The sequence below is a fragment of the Mus caroli genome, unplaced genomic scaffold (assembly GCF_978045245.1).
Source record: "Mus caroli unplaced genomic scaffold, Mus_caroli_1 scaffold_3, whole genome shotgun sequence".
NCBI lineage: Eukaryota > Metazoa > Chordata > Mammalia > Rodentia > Muridae > Mus > Mus caroli.
Genome location: NW_028227258.1, coordinates 98,407,746 through 98,432,767, shown reverse-complemented (window position 1 = coordinate 98,432,767; position 25,022 = coordinate 98,407,746). Strand labels below are relative to the sequence as shown.

Below are 25,022 nucleotides of genomic sequence, written 5' to 3'. Positions count from 1 at the left end.
AACTCATAGCTCTGAGTGCCTCCAAAAAGAAACTGGAGAGAGCACACACTAGCAGCTTGACAACACATCTAAAAGCTCTAGAAAAAAAGGAAGAAAATTCACCCAAGAGGAGTAGACGGCAGGAAATAATCAAACTCAGGGGTGAAATCAACCAAGTGGAACCAAGAAGAACTACTCAAAGAATTAACCAAACGAGGAGTTGGTTCTTTGAGAAAATCAACTTCTTTAAAAAAAATTAAAATATCGTTCATTGGAGCTAAAGAGACAGCTCAGTGGTTAGGAGCACTGGCTGCTCTTCCAGAGGTTCGGACTTCAAGTCAGCACTCACATAGTGGCTCACAACCAACTACAAGAGATTCCTGTTGTAGTTGCAAACAAAACGTCCATACACATAAAATAAATGAATAAAATGTCATTCAAAAAATCTACTTGCAATACCAACTAGAAGCCATAAAAATACAAGAAACCATAGATTTGGGCGACCTACCTAGAAAAAGCACAAAAGAAAACTTTAGGAAAAGAAAACTTAGCCACATGTGGTGACTCATAGTTATAATCTCGGGCTCTCAGCACGGCTGTCATGAGTCTGTGGCTAGCTTGGTCTAGTTCTAGGCTAGCCAGAGAAGGAAAGGGAAAGAAGAAGAGGGAGGAGGAGGAGGAGGAGGAAGAAGAAGAAGAAGAAGAAGAAGAAGAAGAAGAAGAAGAAGAAGAAGAAGAAGAAGAAGAAGAGAACCTAAAATACAACAAATTCTATAATCTTCCTGCAATTTCCAGAATATAAATTTTCTGAAAGGGAAAGTATAATATCTACAGGCTATCCCCCTTCAGTTAATTATAAATCCAATTCAATTCAATTCAATAAGGAGAAAAAAAAACAATTTCAGCTGGATTAAATATGGAACTGGATAAGCAATTCAAAAATTAAAATTCAGCTAGAATAGAAAAGCAAATGAAAAGAGGTAAAAAAAATTGTTTACGAAGGGCAAGCAAGAAGAGGGCCAGGGAAATGGCTTAGTGGTAAAAGTTCTGCCAATGCAGAGTTCAAACCCCAGAACCCATGTAAAATGTTGGATAAGAACCTTTAAAATGAAAGAAAGAAAAAGAAAGAGAAAGAGAAAGAGAAAGAAGAAGAGAAAGAGAAAGAGAAAGAGAGAGAGAGAGAGAGAAAGAGAAAGAGAAAGAGAAAGAGAAAGAGAAAGAGAAAGAGAAAGAGAAAGAGAAAGAGAAAGAGAAAGAGAAAGAGAAAGAGAAAGAGAAAGAGAAAGAGAAAGAGAAAGAGAAAGAGAAAGAGAAAGAGAAAGAGAAAGAGAAAGAAAGAGGAAGAGGAAGAGGAAGAGGAAGAGAAAGAGAAAGAGAAAGAGAAAGAGAAAGAGAAAGAGAAAAAGATCTAAATTCCTTACCCTGGATTACCAGGTCTTTATTCTAATACCTGGCCTTGCCTACTCCTTAAGCACCAGAGGTAGTCTACTGGTCTTCAACCCCTCTCTCTCCATCATTGGGCTCTGTGCTGAGTAGTTTTAGGTCAACTTGACCCAAGCTAAAATGACCTAGGTGGAAAGAACCAAAGTTAAGAAAACTTGTCCAAATAAAATCCAGCTGTAGGCAAGCCTGTATGGCATGTTTTTAAATTAGTGATTGAATTGGGAGGACCCACCCCTATGTGAGTAGTGCTATCCCTGGGCTAGACTTGGGTTCTGTATAAAAGCAGGCTAAGCAAGCTATAGAGAGCAATCTAGTAAGCAGTACTCTGCCATGGCCTCTGCATCAGCTGCTGCCTTCCAGATTCCTGCCCTGTTTTGAGTTTCTGTCTTGACTTCCTTCAGTGATGGACTACAATGTGGAACTGTAAGCCAAATAAACCCTTTTCTCCCTAACTTGTTTTTGGTCATGATGTTTGATCATAGTGACAGTAATCTCAACCAGGACGGGCTCTAATTTGCTTTGAGAACTCTTTCTAAAACTAGACTCTACCCGGGTATCTGTATTCTACTGCCCAGCCTTGAGTACTCCTTAAGCTCCCATCCTTGCATTCCACCTGCTGCAATCTTCCTTATTTTAATCCTCCTTATTCTTTATTAAAGCTCAGTTAAACATCATCCCCAAAAATCTCATATTGACTTTGCCACACTCAAGTTCCTGTGACAGGTCCCACTCTATCACGGGGCTCTGAGCATGTTTGTGTACTAGATCAGCAGGTCCTGTAAGGGGCAAATAACTTCATTCATCTTCATACCCCTAGCCAGTGCCTTGACAAGAACCCCCTATGTCACTATTGATAGTATGAATTCACTATTAGCAGAGCAGATAATAACGCTACAAGACAACAAATAATATTTAAGGGGAGAAATGGAAGGATAAGATGGATCAGCAGGAAGAGTGTGATAATGTCACTTCGATCCCTGGATTCCACAAAGTGTGACAGGAGAGGGCTGATTCCTGAAAGCTGTCCTGTAGAATCACATGTGTGCTGTGGTATGCCTGCACTCACAGACACACATATACTAATAATAATACTAAGAAATCGTTTTTTTAAGAAGAATCTTCCAAGATGTTCCACTTTCCTATCCCTAAATAGCAGTTTAGGGCTAGGAGCTTAAATGGTGTTAACATAACTGACATCACAAATACCATAACAATTCGCATATCTTAAAAGTCAACAGTTGATCAAGTGAAAAGGGCAGGTCCATCTGCAATAGAAATCGGAAGACTTGGTCCTAACTGCAGATTTGCTCTGTGTTTACAAGAGAAAGATGTGTAGCCTCCATGCCTGTTATCTGTTTATGGATGAGGAACACTGCTGTGCTTTCTCTTGACTCCAGAAATCTAGGACTTGTTCCTACACTGACATTTGCCCTTCTATAGTCATGCTACGCAGAGTGCATACTACTGGCATGCAGGCTACTAAGCCACAGGGAAAATTACCAGATGGTACTCAAGTTCAAGGTCAAAGTGCTGTTCATTGGTATCCCCAGAAGAAATAGTTTCTTTCCTTTCTATTAAAGGAGATGAAATGTACATTATCCTTAATAATCTCTCTCTCTCTCTCTCTCTCTCTCTCTCTCTCTCTCTCTCTCGCACATACACATACACACTTGTGCACACACGCACATGCATGTGTCTATGTGTGTACCACAGTATATGAGTGGCGGTCAGAGGACAACTTCCAGGACTTGTTTCTCTCCTTCCGCCATGTGGGTTTGGGAGGTCAAACACAGGCTGTGAAGCTCGGCAGCAGGCTCCTTTGCCAAATGAACCATCGCATGTCACCTGTTGCCCATTTTCCTATTTCTTCATTATATTGTCTTCTATGTCTACAGTCCTTTTCCACTTTCCAAGTATTTTTAGGGATGTTGCACCATAATCCTCTTTACTGCTCTGCAAAGTAGTACTTTAAACCAATATCCAAAGCCAATATAACAATAATTTTCTAGGTATGCAACAAATACAAATATACATATTCACAAATATACAAATATAAAATAAATATGCATGTAAATACAAATGTACAAATATGCATTTGACATTTAATAAGAGAGCTTAAGAACTGAAGCTCCTCCACCAAAATTCTGGGTCTCTTTGATCTTTCTGCCTGTAAGTGAACATTTCTCAACTTTGTAACCCCGTCAACTAAAGCCACTTCCTCTGATGTCACTACTTAAAAAGGCAACTTAGACTTCAGGAGAATTCAGACTCTATCAATGTTACATACACTGTATAACCTAAGCTGCCCTTGTTAAAACTGGCCTAGGATTTATAAGAAATAGTTCTTCAAAAGTGGCCTTGCTACCAACAGGGACATTTCTGAAACAGATGGATTCAGTGAAGATTTTACTTATTTATTTACTTATTTTGCCTAGCAAAAACAAATTATTAAAATAAATTAAAAAAAATCTTTTAAGTAACACACCAAAAAGCTTAATTAAAAAAAAATAAAACAAAAACACTAGTGAGACTGTCTATATTTGAGAATACCTAGCCCAAAATGACACCTTAAATTATCTCTCAAAGTTTATATAACTGGAAAAGATAACCAAACATCTTTGATGTTTAAGAATTAGAGTTTATGTGGACTTCAATCTTAGAGATCACAGTATGTGTTGGGAGGAACAGAAGTCACTCTTATTACTGCCATGGCAGTTCTAAACTACGGAATCTTAACAGCATGTGACACAAAGCCTGTCACTCAGACCCTGCAAACAAGAGAGTTACTCAACACATGACTGCACAACTTTATATGGGAATCACCGGGACAACCTGAGTATCAAGTAAACCCATCCCTACTCGATTTCTGAATAAAGATTCCTTTTCAGGGTTAAAATATTCAGGTATATGAAGGAATCAACGATGAGACAATTTATCTTTTTGAATAAAGAGCAAGCACCAGGGCTGGCAGCATGAGCACAGCATGCTGAAGTGAGTCCCACAGGCCAGCAACAACCTCCAGACTGGCTCCTAAACAGAGCACTGGCTCGGCAAAGTTACATCTGTGTCAATACGCCTCAGTAATCTGGATGACACAGGAATTTCAACTTGAAGATGGCTTAGAAGACATTTGTTGACACGTCACTTGTTCTGTCTGAGCAGACAGCAGCACTTCTTTCAATATGAAGAACAATCTCCCTACATTCCGAATGTCCGAATCCTACTTTCCTTAAGCCCCTGGGGCTCACAGGTTCTCCAAACATTCTATTTGGATTCTGCCTCCATTTTATCTATGCTGAGCACTCGTGCCATTTCATTTTAAAAAGCTAAACGTTTTCTCTAGCTTGACTATCTTTAATTGACAAATATTAGAAATAACTTCCCTATATTATTGTAGAAAGTTAAAATATAACTATCGTAATTCAAAGAGAATAGGACTGGACAATACGTAAATCAAAGCCAACAGTTTGTATCAAACACATGAAATTTTTAACATGTCTGTGTCCTTGATTTATAGTCCTTGACTACAACCTAAGACTACAAATTATTTTCTCACAGAGCACTTTATGGTAATGATGCATTTTCAATTTGTCAGGAAGCACATCTGCCATTGTACAAATACACATTTACAAGCAAAAACCACTTTGAGCTAATCAAAAACACCTCTTCAATTAAGATTAAAATACACATCTCAAATATGTCAATCAGCAATTCAAATAAATCTTTAACTAAATGTGAAATAAAACTTGCCACCTTTTACCAGAGCTATTAACTTACCTTAAAATTAGTAGCATGAGTCTTACCTTTTTCTGGACTTAAGTTTTTATACACTTCAAGGTCTGCCATTAAATTTAATATTGCTACACATTATTGGCCAAAGCAATAAAATGTTTCTCTAAAGGCAAAGCCTTTTTCTGATACACATCTCCAAAAGGGGAGAAGGCAAAAAAAATCCTTAGCAGCCCCAAGCACTTGGCTCATGCTGCCTCTGATGGCATGATGACATCGTCACAGCCCAGGTTTTAAAATGTAGAGAAAAGAAATCCATGAGATGACTGTAGAACTTTGTCCTAAAGTGAAGAGTGCAGCCAGATAAGCACACTCGAAGCAACTGCTCTGCCTGCCGCTACTGTGGGAATGCAGGCGCTGTGCCTACTTAGACTAGGAGACGTGCATGCTTAGGGAGTGCAGTGTTTAATGCCCTGAAGGCATTATGCACATTTAATGTCTGGGAACCGTAGGTCTTTAACCATCAAAGAAACCCTCCTCACCTACGGAGGTCACTGGGAGATACTGATTACCATAGGAGTGACGCAGGCTGAATGCAGAAAATGAACATGCTCACACAGAGACACGTAGAGGCACACACACAGACTATATGCATGCTCTTGGAAACAAACATCACTCCAGCAGAGGCAAACACTCCCATTAAGAAATAATATGCATACTGTCTTCTGCACCATAGGCTACTTTTGTTCCAGTCTGGGCAAGTGCACATTTATTCAAATTGTTATGGCTTTTTGCCTTATTCCACACAACCATAGCAATGGTTACAGAAATGACTAGACTGTTTCCAACTTAAAAGGAAGGAGGCTAGTCTCAAAACATTTATTCAGTGGAAGCTATATCTCTGCCATATGGTTAAAAAAAAATCACAAGGTAAATACCACAGGTCTGAAGAAATCAGGAATTAGTGAACAAGCTACTACTATAGTACCATTTTCCCTGGGATGGATATATATATATATATATATATATATATATATATATATATATATATATATATATGAAAGTTTAATCAACTCCTTTGGATACATAGAATGTATTTATTGTCTTGTTTTCAAACATCTGAATTGGGTCTCTTGACCCTGAGTATTGATGCTACTACTCTCAGAATTTTTTCTAGTGACTAACCCCTATTGTCATCTTTTCCTCTCTAACTCCAACTCACCTTACCCACTTGTGGCCCCTGCAAGGGATGTCAATTATGTAGAGAACAGAGCTGATTCCTGCTACATTCCCATTAGGGCCATCCAGCCCAGACTGCTACCCCAGTGCCTCTACCACCAGCAGCCCTTTCTCTAAGGGTTGGTGATTGCAAATATCACTATCTTAAGAATCTCATTGGAAGGCTAAAGGTATTTGGGTGCTCATAATCAGAATATCCTTCTTGCAAGACTCAACCTAACATACATCCAATACACTATTATACAAAATAGCAGTGAAGAGTTCAGAGGTCTATGTACAAACCTTCCCTGACCCCAACTAGCTGTGTGGCTCAGAAAATTACTTAAGCTCTTTGTTCCTTGGCTTCTTAGTTTGCACAACTGGTGGACTAATACATCCGACTTCAAAATGTTCCAGTGAGAATTTATCCATAAAGACTTTAGAATAGCAAGATCATTGTCACTATTATTCTACTTGAAATTCCATGCAGAAAAGCAACAGGCTTCAAGGCTTAAACCAACCACAACTGTGAATACAGGATGCATACCAAAGCTTGAGATGTCTCAGAAATAATAACACTTCTTGACTAATTAAAATATTGAGTATTCACAGGTTCATCTTATACAAAAGACAAGCAAAGACTTGAAGGAATGCATATCTCCACCCAACGACTGCTGAACAAATGCAGAGAAAAGCTAAAAGGAGGGCCTGTTAGACACCCATTCCTTATCACTGGACAGATCTGGGTATACATTCTAATCAAAGAGCACACCCTACACACAGTTCATCTCTGTCAAAAACAAAAACTATTTGGGCGTCCCCACACTAAAAGCCTGACATATATCAATAGATAGCAGCTACTACCCATTTTAAAGCATCTAAATCTCTAAACAGGCTGAGGATTATCACCCATATTTAATTCTGCGACATTCCACTGGACAGAGATAAACCACTCTTCAGCCCAAGCCTCTTTGAAGTGACATCTCATTGATGATTTATTGATCTCGCCTTCAAGACTCTTGGCTTTAAAATAAGATGTCTTCATTGTTTTCTGAAACATTTATTGACTATTCCACTTTAAAATTTATAGGTTAGTATAAAAATTTACAGGCTCTGTGCGGGCGATGATAAAGGTGTCAATCAATATAATTCAAGGTAAAACTCATCCCAAGCAAATCAGGAAAGCAACTGGGACCTAAGGCAGGATTTTGCTCACAGGTTCTGGAAGATACCCAGAACTCACATTTAGTGAACACATATAATGCACATAAAACAAATTGCATTTGGTGGTGTCTCAAGAGAGGTGAAAACTCTATTAGCATTCAGATGTTTCAAATGCATATGGAGATATAAATAAAAATAGCCAGACTTTGACTCAACATGCACTTCTTAGGTTTCTCCCATCCATTCTATGAGTGTAAATTAGCTTAAGACAGGTAGTCACGTGGGAATCTCTAATGGCTGCTGACAGTGACATAAATTAATATAAATCTTCCCTAAGAGCTCAAACTTTAATTAGAATCTCAGAACTTCAGGAGGCAGATTTTCAAACTTGCCCCAACAGCGGTTGAGATGCAACTTTGCCTTGAATGCAGAAGCCCCTTTCCTCCTTCGCTGAGAGGAAGAACCAGACCGAGGAGTGGGGAAGCTAGGAACAAAACGTTAGTGGTACCAGTCTCCACACTCCTGCTAAAACAGCACACTAACCACTGATCATACCCACACCCAATACTTAAATCAGACCATCTTTTTCATGCTCTAACCCAAGATCTCGGAGTCCACTGAAAGGCAAGTAATACTAACTGCCCAGAACATCTTTGCTGACAGCCAGTTAAACAGGGCCTACATGGGTATGTTCAATGAGGATGGAAATATATAGCAATCATAATGCAAACTGGTGTCTGATAATGTTTCCTGAGGACACTGCACATGAAGACTGATCCCAAGAGCATAATATGGGTCATGAAGGAAAGAAAGGTAAAAGACACTAGGTTGTCATTGCTGTGACAAAAAACACCTCAAAGGGCGGAAAGTTGCCTTGGTCAGCTGACTCCACTGGGTTTTGTTTGTTTGTTTGTTTGTTTGTTTGTTTTTTTGGTTTTGGTTTTTTGAGAGAGGGTTTCTCTGTATAGCCCTGGCTGTCCTGGAGCTCACTCTGTAGACCAGGCTGGCCTTGAACTCAGAAATCCACCTGCCTCTGCCTCCCAAGTGCTGGGATTAAAGGTGTGAGCCACTACTGCCCGGCGACTCCACTGTTTTTAATCCTACAGCAAGACAGAAACATGTAGAAGGATAAAGCAGAGAGAAAGCTGCCCACCCCCTGACAGCCCAGAAGAAAAAAACAAAAAAACAAAAAAGGAAAAGTCCAGAAGAAGCTATATGCTTCAAGGAAAGTCTCCAATACTTTCTTTCTCACGATACTCTCTGCCCCCAAATATTGATGATGTGTGTGGTATCATGATCGAATCACCTCACAGGAACTTCTGATGGGACCTGGGGCAATTTATAACAAACCTTGACAGTCTCCATCAATACAGCTTTTCTGCATACAAGTGGCACTGGAAACACCCCAGAGGCTGAATGTGTTAGCACACACTTTAATCCTAGCTTCAATCAGGGGACAAGAAAAAGCAGCCAGATCTCTTGTGAGTTTGAGACCAGCCTGGTCTCCATGGCAAATTATAGGCCATCCAGGGCTACATGGTGAGACCCTGTCTCGAAACAAACAAACAAAAAAAGAAACAAAGCCAACCAGATTCACTGAACATCAATATACACAAAAGTTTCTGTAAGTCTCATCAAGCCACTCAACATCAAGACCTGGTTAGGAAGGTCCAAATTCTGAGGCTGCTTGGTTACCACAACCCCAGACTTCTAAGATATACATTTCTATGCTGGCTTAAAGGGCCAAAACTTTTCCAAAAGACTGGAAGGGTCACTCCTTTCAAAGGCCTAGTTCATGGTGCCTTGAAAAATTGCTATCACAACAAAATGTGACCTTTAAAGGAAGGGTTTAGTGAAGAACCACACGGGTCACTTCCTCCACTGTGTTTGGGGTAGCAGAGATAAAACAGATTTTAAAAGATGTTAACTCAGGAGTGCAGGAGGGGAGTCTTTGTAAGCAGAGGAGGATTAGAACTGCCCAGCCCTTAAGCTAGTCAAGGTATATTAAAATTAACTGCTGAGTATGCTTGCATGTGTGCCTGTGTGTGCATGCATGCCTGTGTGTATGGTGTGTGTGTGTGTGTGTGTGTGTGTGTGTGTGTGTGTGTGTGTGTGTGTAAAGTCTTTCATTCACAAATTCAGTTAGCTCTCAGGCATGTGACCCATTGGGAGCACAAAGTGGTTAACTAATTACCACTACACTCTACAAGAAAAAACAAAGAAAGAAACCATACTGATAATTTTGTAATAATTTTACATTATGTGAGTATGTCACAGCTCATAGTCCCAGTGCAGTACCTCAATCTCTAACCTAAAATTGCCCTTCTGAGAAGAAAATGAGACTCCCTTACCATTGCTGAAATAGCAATGACTGGTCCAGCAGCTTTGGCATTGTGTTTTTACAGATTTCAATGTTTGTGGCTGCATCTCTCCTCCAGATCACAACACTTCACCTTCTCCTTATTCTCAGGACTTTATTCTCTCAGGACTGTCTTAATTGATTTTCTGTTCTTTCTAATGACACCATGGCAGGAAGGTAAGGCACAGCAGCAATAAGAACTATGCAGGACAGTGACTACTCTGTTGACCTATGCCCCCAACAACTCAGAAGGGTGATCAGGACCAGAAAGTCCTGAGATCCTAAAAATTTGCCACCAGAACACAGATGCAGATAATTTTCCTAGGTTCTCAGGAAGATTTGTAGCATAAAGCAGGCTCCAGACGCCAAAGGATGAAAGCAGTTCTCAAATGCTAGGATCTTTCTAGCTTGTAGAATAAATAAGAGAAGGACCATAGACCAGTCTTTTCTCCATAAATCTGACAGAAGAGGAGAGGAGGCTATAGCATTCCCTTGGAATCAAACTGGGTCATTTATTGACACTTTGCAAGCAAACTTCTAACTTGCATCTCAGCCCAGGAGTTTCTGATAGAGACCTGTGGTACCACAGAGGGACAGAGAAACCACCGGGCAGCACTAAATCAGAAAGAACTAAGCACCATGGGAAGAGGTAAATGGTATGGAGTTGTTGGAATTGATGTCAGAGCCATAGGATAGGAAATTGGAAAGAATTGGGTCCCACCAAGTAGCTCAACAACATCAGTCAAATTATTTTATTTCTCCATAAGGTTCAGTTTCTATATCCACAACAGTGCCTACAATAACAAATGTAAAGTTCCTAGCTTACTATGTAGTACTACTACACGCAGAACTGGATACATAATCTACTACTCTGTTTTAAGACAAAAACTTGGGTCCTCCCCACAACTAGAGCACAACTTCAAGATGACAAAAGGAGAATGGTACCAAGGCTACACTCATTCAAAGCTTTTTCCAATCTTAAGAACTTGTAGGATTTAGGAAGCCTAACATTTACTCCATATTTGGAATTTTCTTGCTCCTATATAAACAGGCAAGTCAAAAACTGAAAACTTGGATGGGCAAGATTTGGGTTCATCAGGAAAAGGCACTTGCCAACCAACAATGCAAGCCTGATAGCCTGAGCTCAATCCCTGATACCCATACAATAGTGGAAAGAGAAACACACACACTAACACAAATATACATACACATGCATACGCACTTAAAAAATAAGTAATAATTATTTTATTCAGCTTGATGGTGCACACGTAGTCCTAGCATTCAGAAGGCTGAGGCAAGAGGACTGCTATGAATTATAGACCATCCTGGGCTACATAACACTACCCTTTCACAAACAAAAACAAAACTTTTCAAAACAAAAATTTAAATTATATATGTGGTGCTTTTCTTCTCCTATATATGTTTTCTTAGACAGATAAAGTGGTTTAAAAATAAAAATCTTTGGTGCTGGAGGAATAGTTCATCAACTAAAAGCATTTGCTGCTCTTGGGGAACTGAGTTTGGTTCCTAGAACCAACCCTGGGCAGCTCACAACCATCTGTACCTCTAGCTCCCAGGGATCTAGCCTTCCACAGTCACCTACACACACACACACACACACATACACACACACACACACACACACACACACACACATGTATGTAACACAGAGATGTGCATATACGCATAAATAAACAAAAATAAACCTTTTAGATAAGGAATTTTTCAAAAATAAGAAGATTTTTTTAAAACCTAAGGAGATTTACCTTAGGTACCTTTAACTTTACCCACATTTGAACTGGGTTCAATTCCCTGCGCACACATATCTGTGACTCCAGTCCCAGGGGCACCACATGGTACACACTCATGCACATGTACATCCATACACATAAAATAAACAAAATAAAAATAGATTGTTTTTTAAAAAGAAACCAAGAAGTACTCTCCGAAGCATTAAAGTTATCGATGATAGGAGTAGCTTTGAGGTACAGATTAATGATTAATATTAAAGTTAAAACATCAAAAGTATTTTAATTTTCTGCTTCATTTGTTCTCTACATTGATAGTCAACTAGCACAAAATGGCTATAAAAGCTAATTTTGTTAAAGACCTTGAAGAAAAGAGAAAAATATTGCATTTTCATGAATACTAATGATTATAAAATAGAAAACCAATAACATTTACCCCTTCATATTAATATAATTTAGAAATTATTTAGCATTATGACACATGCAGAATATATTCTCTAGCCAAGAAAGAACTATATATTGCTAGTATCAGAAACATGGTGGCTACAGATGCCGAATATTAAATATCTTCACTGAATTATATAACTTAAGAGAAACAGCAAAGGGAGAAGGAATTAGAAATATAACGAGATCAAAATAGGAGACATAAAAGCGTTATTTCTCAGATAGATTCACAGGCTCAAGCAAAAACAAATATCATTTTAAAAGTCTCTAACACAGGTTACCAATGAAAAGATTGACACTAGCTGTTTGTCCTTGGAAAACAACCATCTGTCCCTGACCAACATAACTCAGGAGGACCTGAACACTTGCCCACATAGACAAAGAAAGGGCTTACTTCAAAGAGCCATCTTTCACAGAAGCTGTGCATCTATTGTTTTATAGAAGTGACTTTAAAATATGTATCCTAAGATATGAAGTGGTCTAAGCATCTTTTGAATTCATAGTCAACACTCCAAATTATAAAATAGCAGAGAATGAAATCATTACTAGATCTAAGTGATACATAGATTATATTACTCTACTTGCAAAGTTCAGAATCCTGCCCCACGCAGTTTATTATAATTTCTTAGCTACAAAGACACAAAAGCTGGGGCTGTTGAGTGTTCCTAGGTAAAGATGGCCCCACAGCATTGAATTCTACTGCAATGAAGGATAAACCAGAGCCAGTACTCAAACCCACGGGCCTAGAACGGTCAAGATTCCTTGCTCACCTGGCCATATGCAGACAATCTAAAAGAGTTTGATGTAAAAAAAAAAATGTATGTCTGTATATTCTAGTTCTATAAAGAAGTCATTACTCAAAGACCTACACAATTTATCCTACTGAAAACTCATGTAACCTACCGTAATACTTAGCTCAGATCATGAAGGGCAGCTGGATTGGAATGGCAGCTTGTTGGCTTTTAGAATTAACTAAACCCTACGAGGTTGAATGATGCTCTCAGCAAATAACCTTATCCCCAGTGTCCTGGTGCCCAGCTCATCATCTGAGAATGTCACTGGGGTTTGATAGCCTGGGTTTAGTAGGTAGATAAAATTCTGGAGCCTCCTCTCTGCTCTCCATTGCTAGGGAGCCAGAGAGAGCTGAAATGCAATGCTGAAGGCAGGTCTTCTGCCTGCACCCATCTCAATGCTATGGGTTGCTTTCCACTTTCCAGCACTTGAGAGGCAGCCCTAGCTAAAGTATCAGTCAGTTCAGTGGTATAAACTGGGAGTCTTATAAGAGAATCTACCCAACACAAAGACTGCAGGGCCAATAGGCATAGCCAAAAGAGGCCTCTTGTAGACATTGAAGAAAAGGTACATAAATAAAGGCAGCTCTAAAAGGCATCAACAAGAATCAACCCCACCATAAACCACTGGAAAGACAAGAGTTAGCAGGATCCACTGACAGCCTCACGCCATAGTTTCAGCAGATTCCAGGTTTCAAGGACCAGGGAGAAAGATACACGTTTCATCTTTCTTTTTTGCCCCATGTACGTCCCTCTTTTTCCCTTTTGCTAAACACTTATAGTGTTATTTTTACTTTTATCATCATCTTAGTTTTTATCATTAGTTTTTATTTCTTGTCTGACGTTTATGTAATTTTGATTTTGAACTTTCTCATTTGGGGGCATTTTCTGACCTCTTGCTCACTCTCTTCCTCACCATATCCTTCTTGACTTCCTTCCTTTACCCTTAGCCCTACCCCTGCTTCTCTCCCCTACTTTCCCCTTTCTTCTGGCCCCCTTCATATCATTATTTTCGTATTTTAACTTTGCAGCACGTTCTGCATCTGCACTGCTATTTTCTGTTTCCTGATCATTGGTGACATGGGTAGGCTTTACCTTATTTTAAGCCAGTTTCTATATCTTATACAGTTTGACATTGCTGCTATCACAGCTCTTTCTTTTCCTGAATGATATCCAGGACTGAACCATCGAGAGTGAGCACTTTGATGAGAAGAGCCCAGAATAAAATCCAGAGAGATGTCCAACACAAAAACACACATAAGATACAAAAAGCAATGCAACAAGACTCTCCCAAAAGAATGTAATTCTTCAACTATTATATTCAAAATAGACTGAAGGAGGAACAACACTGGATGGAAATTTCAAATGTTCACTAGTAAAAAATGATCGACAGGAGACAGGCGAATGGCTCAGCTGATAAAGGTGCTTGCTTTTCAAACTTGGTAATATAAGAACCCAGAACCCATGTAAAGGTGGAAGGAGGGCACCTACTCCAAAAGGTTTTCCTTGGACCTCAACATATGTGGCATTGCATGCTCTTCTACATGTGTACACATGCACACATAAATGTAATATAATAATAATAACAATAACACTAATAATAATAATAATGATAATAATAATAGGATCTGGAAAGATACCTCAGTGGTTAAGAGTACTTGTTGCTCTTCCAGAGGACTCAAATTTGATTCCCAACACCCATATGGGAACTTACAACTGTATGTAACTCTAGTTCCAAAAAAGGTAAGGCCCTCTTTTGGCCACAATGAGCACCAGCCACGGATGTGGTACATAAACATATATGCAAGCAAAACATACACATAAAATAAAAAAAATAAAAATAAAAAACCTTAAAAGAACAAATATTGTGATGATCAGTGGCCTAGGGGATGGTTGATGGGTAAAGTGCTTGTCACATAAGCATAAAGACCAGTTCAGTCTCTAGATTACTCATAAATGCTGGACAAGTATGGTAACTGTCTGTAATTCTAGTACTCAGGAGTCATAGACAGGTCATATCAGAAAAATGCTGGTCAGCTAGACTATATAGAATTTGTGGTTTCTTGGTTCAACAAGAGACCTTGCCTCCAGAAATAAATTGGAAAGCAATGAGAGTCACCCAACATCTCCTACAAACATATCCATCCATACACGCACACATACAATGATCAATTATCACAAAGAGAATACAAACAGATGCATTCAATCTCAGACATAGAGAAGGATGCCAGCAAAACAGAAGATAAGATCAGAAAAATGAACAATAAAATCAGCAACATAGATTAAACAGTAATATAGAAGAAAAAAATCAACAAGGATTTTGAGATTTTTAAAAAAGTTAAAGTCAATGTATGAAATAAAAAGGAGAGTAAATACCTTCAACAGGATCAACCAAGCCAAAGACAGAATGCCAGGGATCAAGAACAGAACTAAGGAGTACTATATTAAAGTTTCAATAAAGAAAAAAATGCTGTAACATGTATCTTTAATCTCAGCATTTGGTGAAAAATAGCATTTGGTGAAAAATAGTTTGAGGTCAACCTGGTCTACATAGCAAGTTTCAGGTCGGACCCTGACTTGGAAAAACAAGAAATAAAGAATTTTCAGAACACTGGTTACGGAAGAAGGGGTGGAAGGACTGTAAGTTCCCTGGGATCAGAAAGCTTGCTGTGAGGCTCTCTCAAAGTGATGTCAGCAGCTTCACCCATAAAGTCTCACCAGGATGACTGTGGAAACATGATCTGAACAAGGACCACAGCAATAGATGTACTTAAGAAGACCAGGGGAAGCCTATGAGGCCTCAGGCCTACACAGAAAACTGCAGGCAGCTAAGAAATGCTGAGCTCTTTGAGAAATACTCTTCCCCAGAGAAGAGCACACTACTAGGTTATCCAAATCAAATGGTCAGACCGTAAAACATATACATACAAGTAATATTAAGCAGGTTGCATATATATATATGTATGTGTGTGTGTGTGTGTGTGTGTGTGTGTGTGTGTGTGTGTGTGTGTGTATGCAGCAACAAGTAGTGGAAAAAAGAGGCCATGAATTTGAAAGTGGGCAAGCAGAAGGTTTAGAGGGAGGAAAGTCAGGGAGAAATGATGTAATTATATTATAACCGCCCCCAAAAAAATAAAGGAAAAAAGAAAAAAGGATGCCATGCAGTGGTGGCACATGCCTTTAATCACGGCACTTGGAAGGCAGAGGCAGGTGGATCTCTGAGTTCAAGGCCAGCCTGGTCTACAAAGTGAGCTCCAGGACAGCCAGGGCTACCCAGAGAAACCCTGTCTCAAAAAAACGCACCCCCCAAAAAAGGAAAAAAAATTAAACTAGAAAAAGATATAGACCTAAACGCAAATGAATTACCAAATTTAAATCTAGAAGATATAAAACAGAGTCTTAAGAAGCAAAAAGATTGAAGCAACAGTAATGTGTTCCGGAAGAAAGAAAGAAAGAAAGAAAGAAAGAAAGAAAGAAAGAAAGAAAGAAAGAAAGAAAGAAAGAAAGAAAGAAAGAAAGGAAGGAAGGAAGGAAGGAAGGAAGGAAGGAAGGAAGGAAGGAAGGAAGGAAGGAAGGAAGGAAGGAAGGAAGGAAGGAAGGAAGAAAGAAAGAAAGAAAGAAAGAAAGAAAGAAAGAAAGAAAGAAAGAAAGAAAGAAAGAAAGAAAGAAAGAAAGCCCAAGACAGTAGGCAGATGGATTCACTGCCAATCTGTGTGCTCTGTAAGGAAGATCACTAAGATCAAATTGTTCTACAAAATAGAAAGGCAAACAGTATAGAACTCATTTACCAAGCTAGATAAGGGTATGGACAGATGGACACAGACCCACACACAGACACACACACTCACACACACACACATACACACACACACACATGCTCAAATGCATGAATGGACTGGAGGGGAGTAAAGACAACAAAAGAGAAGAAAGCATGAGAACCGCTTCTCACATAAACTGAGCAGTCAGCAGGGCATTAGAGGGGAATGGAGCTGATCATTTCCTATTAGATTCAGGGTTGAGACAAAAGCGCTGACTCTCTCCACTCTTAGTCAACGTTTGAATCTTGTCTCAAAAAAAGTAAACAAACAAGCAAACAAATACCTCTATTGAGATAATATACATTGATAGCCATAGGTGTGACCTACTCAGCCTAGAATTTCATGAGCTACCCCTTAGGATAACCTGGGCAATTTTGGAAATGCTCTCATCCCACAGCTACCCAACTATACCACATGTTAGTAACAGCCAAACCTCTAAGCTAGAAGGAGGAACGTTTTTGGTTTTGTGGTTTGCTTTTTGCTTCCCCAGGTGATTCCAGACCACGTCCCTTAGTGGGGTCCTTTGGCCAAAGCATTGATTACAAATCTCCTCGGCTGAACAAAAAGCTTCTTTCTGCTTTGCTAAAACAACCCAGGAAAGCTGGCGATGGCACCATTCCAAACAACTGCCATTTGCTAATAGACACTGATGTTCAATTTCAAGTTGGCACAGAAAGTAGGACACGAAACAATATGTCCTTTTAGTTGGGCATAAGCCACTATACTTTATAAAACAGGAAGAGCTGTGACAACGTGTCACTCGCGTACCAAAGAAACAAAGTTTTCATAAATTCTACACGTATTACTACACACACGTAGTGTCTATGTCTTAGAGCGATCCTGCTGACCGGAAGTTGAGACTGTGCTCTCAAGTTGCACACTCACACACTGTATGAACATTTTTCTTGTTCATACAGCTAACATAAAAGTGCGTCTTCTTAACTATCAAAAAAGTCCTGTGCTGTTCAATGACTCTCTGCATGTTCGCCAGACCATCTTTGTGCTGATACTGAGAAGCCCGTGCCCTTGTCATGGTAAGGTCTGTTCCACGCTGCCTGCAGGAAGAACTGCCCCACAGACAAGCTCATTTAAGACTCATACTGCAGAGAATTTTAATGGCATGCAAAATACCCCAGTTCAGCGCCTTTACTAATAGTGCCATTTTAATGAGAGAAAACTCCACTTTCAGAATTGAATGAAACACACACCTATATAACCAACACGGGACCTCTAGGGAGTATTATTAAATGAATTTGAACAGCCCAAGAGTTCTCACAGAAATAATTTTGCCTTAGTTCATTTGGAGGCTCTGCACATTGCAATAGTAAGGTATACTAGGATTCTGAGGAAAGACTTTCTCCTTAAGTGACAGGTTTATTGGTTACTCCTGGGTTTCCTATGGCAAAATTCCAAGTGAAGAAAAGAAGGCCTATAGTCACAGAACCACATATTCTATGGCATAGAAATAAAGAACAAACTCAACAAGTCCAGACATATGATTGATATGGCAGATGGTACTTATCTCCCCTGTTAAATAAAATAAGGAAATTCTATCTGTGGTATTTTGATGGAACTAGAGTTTGGGTCCCTAGCACCCACCTAGAAGATGGGTGGAGGTAGCGGGCAGCCCATAATACCAGCAGTTGGGATCCCCTAAAGGCAAGCTGGCTGGCTAGACCAGCCAAGTCAGTGTCTAGAGACCCTGTCTCACTGAAGTGGGGAGTAAGTAACAGAGGTACCTCATGTCAACTGCTAGTCCACATACACATACATGCATGCCCACACACATGCATACTACATACACGTAAACATAAAAGAGATAAGGAAGGAGAGGAGAAGAGAGAGAGAGAGAGAAATAGAGAAAGTTGGCTAGAGGAAGGAGGGGTTTTGTAGGCAAGAACAAAGATCAATGAAGCATGTGAAGGGGAAGACAAGAGTTGCCAAGACAGGGGAAGCTCTCCAGACTTGATACATCCTGATTCTTGGTACTTGATACAGAGGTTGGAGTATATCATCTTGCTTATTGGGTAAGCACTGAGCAGATCAGTATGCAGGCCAGAAGGACTCAGTTTGGCATGCACTTGCTGTAATGTGATCAGTATATACATGGGAACTATAGTTACGAACATAGGCTGAACTACTTCCCATTATGGACTTTAAATGAAGACAATCTGGATATCCCTTTGAACCCCACAGCTTGCATTTGGTAATTAACATATTTGCTGAAAGGAATAAGCCCTAATACAAACACATCATATTTCTGTTGAGATGGCTTTTCATTTACACATTATAAAGGGACAAACTGCAGTTTTCCATCTTTGTTTTGACAGAGGGAAGATAAGAGGTTTTCATGATTACAAATGCAACTGCTAATAATTACTATTGTGGCCTAAGGAAAAACTCCAAATCATTTGTGTAGCTAAATTAAATAATTATGGTGCCTAGAAGGACTCAGAGTCCACTGGTGAAGAGACGTCTCATCTTTCTATCAATCTCCGCATATATTAGACACAGAGTATGAAAGACAATTGGGAAAATGAAAGAGCAGAGGAAAATTAATTATAATTATGGAAATGCAGCTTAAAGAATAAAGGCTTAATTGTGTGGCACAGGTCTAATGGGAAATAATTCTCACTTAGTAACCACTTAACATGTGAGAATTCTGCAAGTCTGAAGGAGAAGCTGACTGTACTAAACACACTATTTCTTCCTCCTAATTGAGTAATTAGGAAATTGGGGTTCCCAAGTGTAGATGGATGAAAGGATCACAGCCCTTTTCTGTTTGCTGATGCCCAAAAGGCCAAAGGCATCAAAAAAAAAATGGATAATCTAATGGAAAGGGCTAGCCAAGAATCTTTCTTGAAGGTGACAGACTTGTTTGACACAATTAAACGTGAACTCTGCACCTTCTCTCCCACCCAGGCTGCCCACACATCCAGACCTTTGGTTTGCCATTTTGCTAGGCACTCAGCAGGGACTTTTCATCCCCTGTATTACTGTACAATGTGAATGTCCTTGTCAAAAAAAGCTCAGCCGGGAAATCACAGGGCTTCAGTTTCCCAGCCAAAAGCTTTCACTGAATTAGATTCCTGAAAAAAAAAGAAGAGGCTGAATCATCTCAACATAAATTTTTTAGAGACAAATCACTGCCTGGCTCTGATCAATGCAGGTATACAACAGTACAAGAAATAGAAACAGTAAATAATGCCAGTGTTTAGGGACATGAACTCACCCTAATCTAAAACACTAAAAGATAATCACAAGCTACCAGGAGATAAGAGAGAGCCATTCAAATCTATACCCTTATCCTGGGTGTCCTGGGTGGCAGGGATGGCATGCTGAGGAACATGTCTCACTCATGTGCCAGTCAGAGAATGTGCTACAGAAGATATGGTATAGGCTGCTAGGGGTATCTGCCACTTAAAAGTAAGAAGAGACATCTGTAGAGAGGAAAACACCACCTCTTACCCCACCCATCTTTTACAGCCTTGGAAATACAAGAGAAGACTCAAGTGAGGAAACATGGGAATATAGGAATGGATAGGGCAAGTTGCCCTAGTACCTTAGAGGCAAGAGAATACAAGTGCTAGAGATGGAAATGGCAACAGAGAAGTGATAAAGTTCAAGGGAGAGGAGGGATTCTCTATCTCATGGACTCTTGGTGACAGAGGAGGTGAAAGTGGAATTAAATATTCAGAACTGGTGGTCCTGATCACTCAGCACCAATCACATGCAAGTAGATATCCAGGTACAAGTTGAAAGACCATCTCTTGCCCATGTACCGAATTGGAGGACCGAGGCTTCACATCCTGAGAAGAGAGGCAAAGGCAAATGAATCTGCCTTCTTTCAGCCATCAACAGGCAAAACAGGGCTTAGGGTTTGACAGGTAAGTATAGCTTAGCTACTTTGGTATGATTTAAACCTGCTGATATTACTGACACTTCTTTTTACTTTCAGAGGGGAAAAAATCATATTAAATTTTGATCATATTCTTTCCCCTTTCCCAACTCTACCTAGATCCTCCCCACCTCCCAACCAATGTTCTCCCTAAAAGAAAGAAAAATCAACATTAAAAAACAGAAAGATAAAAAAAAACAAACAAAACAAAACATAAAGCACACACACAGAGAGTCCTTTAGTGTTGGCCAACTATTCCTGAATATGAAGCCTGCCCTGAAGTGTGGTTGAGATACCCTGTGCAACTCCATTGAAAAAAAACTAGTTTTCTCTTTCCAACTAGGTACCACTTGCAAACAGCTTCTGGTTAGTGATAAGACTTTGTATCTGCCCCCACCCCATTCTCTGTGCTGGCATTTTGTCTGGCTTAAACTTTTGCCATCACAGTCTCTGAATTCATACGTGTATCAATCCCATGATGTCTGGAAGACACTGTTTCTTTGTAACACCTATGTTGAGCCCTAGGGGGAAGACACTAATACAAGTAAATCTAGTTGCATAATTCCCAGCAGTTATGCGTGATTGCTGCTCTTCCAGAGGACCAGAGATCTCTTCTAACACCCATTTCAGGTGGCTCACAAGAGCCTTTGAGTCTGCTCCAGGGAATCCAATGCCCTCTATGGACTCTGAAAAGACCCATATACACACAGTCATACTCTACACACGTGCACATAGAAATGAGGACAAAGAGAGAGTAGAAACACAAAGAAATTATAATTCCTAACTGAGTCTCTCTTATAATTGAACATTGAACTAATTTAATCTACCAGCTCACCTTTGAGCTACGAGACATCTGCCAGCGATCCCCATACCTGCACCAGCCGTGTTACAAAGATGAAAAAACAGAGTTCTAATTCAATTTCTGTTACTGTGATAATCACCATGCCCAAAAGCAACTTTGGTTAAGAAGCGTTGTTTTGGCTTATACTTCCATGTTACAACCCCTCCCAGAGGGAAGCCAAGGTAGGAACTCAAGATGGAAACCTTACAAGCCAGAACCATAAATCAGAGAACCATGGGGATTACTATTTCCTGGCTTTCTCAGCTACTTGACTTATACCTGTCCAGGATCAGAACAGCCGACAGCAGGCTGCACCATCCCATAGCAATCAAGAAAATGCCCTGCAGACAGGCCCACTGTCCAGTCTACTGAAAGCAATTCCTCACTTGAGCTTTCCTGTTCCTAGGGTGACTCCAGTTTGTGTCAATACTCAACAAACAGAAAATAATTCAGGGCAAAGCAAGATGTTTGTTGGATGAAGGAGTCTCTTCAATTTGGCCTGTAACTTTTCTAAATCAACTCCAATGAGAATACATTGCCATTATAACCAGAAAATGAGTGTAAGGTGAGCTTTATGAAGAGCGATGCTACATTTTCAACTTTTATTCAGAATCTTAGTGTACCAAGTCCCCCATTTTAATGTAGTTATCTCATCTCCTGGGAACACTGCTCAAGTCTTTGTGGAAAAATAAATGTTAAGACATTTGTTCATTCAAATGGGCATATTTCGAAAGGCTATCATATGAGTGGAATGATGTTTTAATTTTGTGATATAAAGGCTTCTCTCTCTTTATCGTAGTTGACTTGGTTATACAAGAACTGCCATTAATATAAACAAAAAAGCCAATTGGTAAGCAAAAGTTGATTAAGGAGCATGCCTGCTCCAGAAGTCCCTCTCTCCAAATAAACATTTCTTCACCTCATCTTACCCTGGCTTGCTCCCTCCCCCGCCACAACCCCCCTCCTCCCTCAATGTTATTGAATTGCCCAAATATTATTATTAGCACTTTCTTACCATGAAACAGACCAACATGCTCACTGAACTCACAGCCCCAACCTTGATAGTTTCACTGTTCCTACCTCACAGGTGTTTAGTCCTGACTCAGACCAACACACTTGGTAGGTTCACTGTTCCTACCTTAGCCAAGTGCTGAGTTCCCACAGACAGATGAGCAGGGTGTCTTTCAGCCCTCAATCACTAAATCAGTTCAGGCAAAGAAACCAAGTTTGATGACTTGCTCTATCAGAAATCAATTCTTAAAGGCACTAGTTGCATTACAAATGAACAGAATCGTGGTTCTAACTGGCTTCAAGTCTCTTAATCTTGAGAGGATTTAATATTTCTAAACCTTTTGAGAAGTCATTCCTGAACCATGAAAAGTAACCAACTCACATTTTCAATGCGACACTGCCCCCTTGTGTATCTTGTGTTTGGTGAAAAGTCACTCACAAAAATGTAAAAATTTTTACTCTCAGAGAGAGTTCAAAGGAATCTAAGATGCCAGAAAATAACCTTGAAACCTGTCAAGACCAGAATGCTTATTTCACACTCCCTTACTATGAAACAGGCCAGCATGCTCACTGAATCCACTGCCCATACCTTGGAAGTTCACTGTTCCTACCTCCAAGGGTTGAGTCCTGACACAAGGGAGAGTTACACACCTGAAGGACTGTCTAATTTGTTCAAGTTCATCCACTACTGGCTATTGACAGAGCAAGGACCCTTAAATGGACTTCAAACCTCTCAAGGCCCAGGAGTGTAGCTGAGTGATAGAGTTCTGAGAACTCATCTCTCAGAACAGAATGATAGACTGGATTGGGCAGAAACACTGGGGTTGTGGAGACCTGAAGATCAGAGTTTGAACACCAGATCTCCACTTCAAAACCTCTAAGCCTTAGTTCCTCTATCCAAACAATGGGATGAACTATTACAAAGATTTCCAAAGGGCTCAAGAGAGCAGTGCTCACTATTAGGCCCTGCACATAGCATTCCTCGTGATAGCTAGCCACCATTGTCAACTTGACTCTTCAGACTCACCTAGGAGACATACTTTTGGGTGTATCTGTGAGAAAGCTTCCAGAGAGTTAACTAAGGAGGAAAGATTCACTCTAACTGTGGATTTTGGAACTCCAGAATGAATTTTTTATTTTTTTTTTATTTTTTTTTTATATTTTTATTACATATTTTCCTCAATTACATTTCCAATACTATCCCAAAAGTCCCCCATAGCGCCCCCCACTTCCCTACCCACCCATTCCCATTCTTTTGGCCCTGGCATTCCCCTATATTGGGGCATATAAAGTTTGCAAGTCCAATGGGCCTCTCTTTCCATTGATGGCCGACTAGGCCATCTTTCGATACATATGCAGCTAGAGACAAGAGCTCCAGGGTTCTGGTTAGTACATCATGTTGTTCCAACAATAGGGTTGCAGATCCCTTTAGCTCCTTGGGTACTTTCTCTAGCTTCTCCATTGGGAGCCCTGTGATACATCCAATAGCTGACTGTGAACATCCACTCCTGTGTTTGCTAGGCCCCGGCATCGTCTCACAAGAGACAGCTATATTTGGGTCCTTTCAGCAAAATCTTGCTAGTGTATGCAATGGTGTCAGCGTTTAGAAGCTGATTATGGGACGGATCCCTGGATACAGCAGTCTCTAAATGGTCCATCCTTTCATCACAGCTACGAACTTTGTCTCTGTAACTCCTTCCCTGGGTGTTTTGTTCCCAATTCTAAGAAGGTGCACAGTGTCCACACTTTGGTCTTCCAGAATGAATTTTTTAAAATGGGGAAAAGGAGAAAAGGAGCTAGGCACAAGCATTCATCTCTACTTCTTGAGGTAGTGCGACTAGCTGCCTCTTGATGTTACCTCCATAGTTAAAACACTTGACACCACTTTCCACCCAGTGGTGGGCTGTGCCTTCAAGCTGTGAGCCAAAATAATTTCTTCCTTGAAATAATAAAAAAAAGACAAATAAAGACCGAAATATAGAAACATGCTAACCGAAATATAACTATAAAAACATATCAGAATTTTATTCACATCATAACTGCGGTTTTAGCTCTCCAGATGAAGACATTTACAATAAGGAAAATGGCAATAAACTACATCATTTCAACAATGCAGTAAAACTCTGTCCCTTGAGACAGATAAATCTTAACAGAAAATACCATACGGCTGACAACATGAGTGTAGACACGAAGCAGCCAACAGCACTCTTGGGTGAGTTTCAGAGGAGAGCAAGACAGATCCTCACTTCTGAAGTAATAGCCCAGTTACTTCCCACATCTTCCCTGTTGACAATAACGAGATGACAATAACGAGAGAATCAGCCTAGAAAGATGGGCTGCAATTTAGGTGACAGTCTCAGCCTCCTTTCTTTACTTGTAAGATAAAGTCACCCTCTGCAGGGTCACACGAGGAGTCTTGAGAAGAGCTCCATACAACGACTGGAGCCAGTGGGTGGAGTAGCACTTGCCACAGACTTACCTTTAAAGTAATGATACACATTAAATCTGTTACCAAAATGAGGGATGAAATCTAAAATTTGTAAGTTGAAAATAAACAGTAGTGTGTTTAATTAAGCATC

General features: G+C 39.9%; 1 protein-coding gene across 6 annotated transcripts in view; it reads right to left on the bottom strand.

The window, feature by feature from the left end:
- Window positions 1–25,022, bottom strand: part of Plch1 (phospholipase C eta 1) — a 209,478-nt gene that overhangs the window by 156,016 nt on the left and 28,440 nt on the right. The window contains exon 1 of one of the 6 annotated variants that reach the window (XM_085835854.1): window positions 5,226–5,414. The exons of the other annotated variants lie outside the window; for them this stretch is intronic. Coding sequence (XP_085691980.1) covers window positions 5,226–5,268 — 43 coding nt within the window. The 5' untranslated portion in view covers window positions 5,269–5,414. Of the gene's footprint in view, window positions 1–5,225; window positions 5,415–25,022 lie in introns of those variants that run through there. 6 annotated transcript variants of the gene reach the window in all.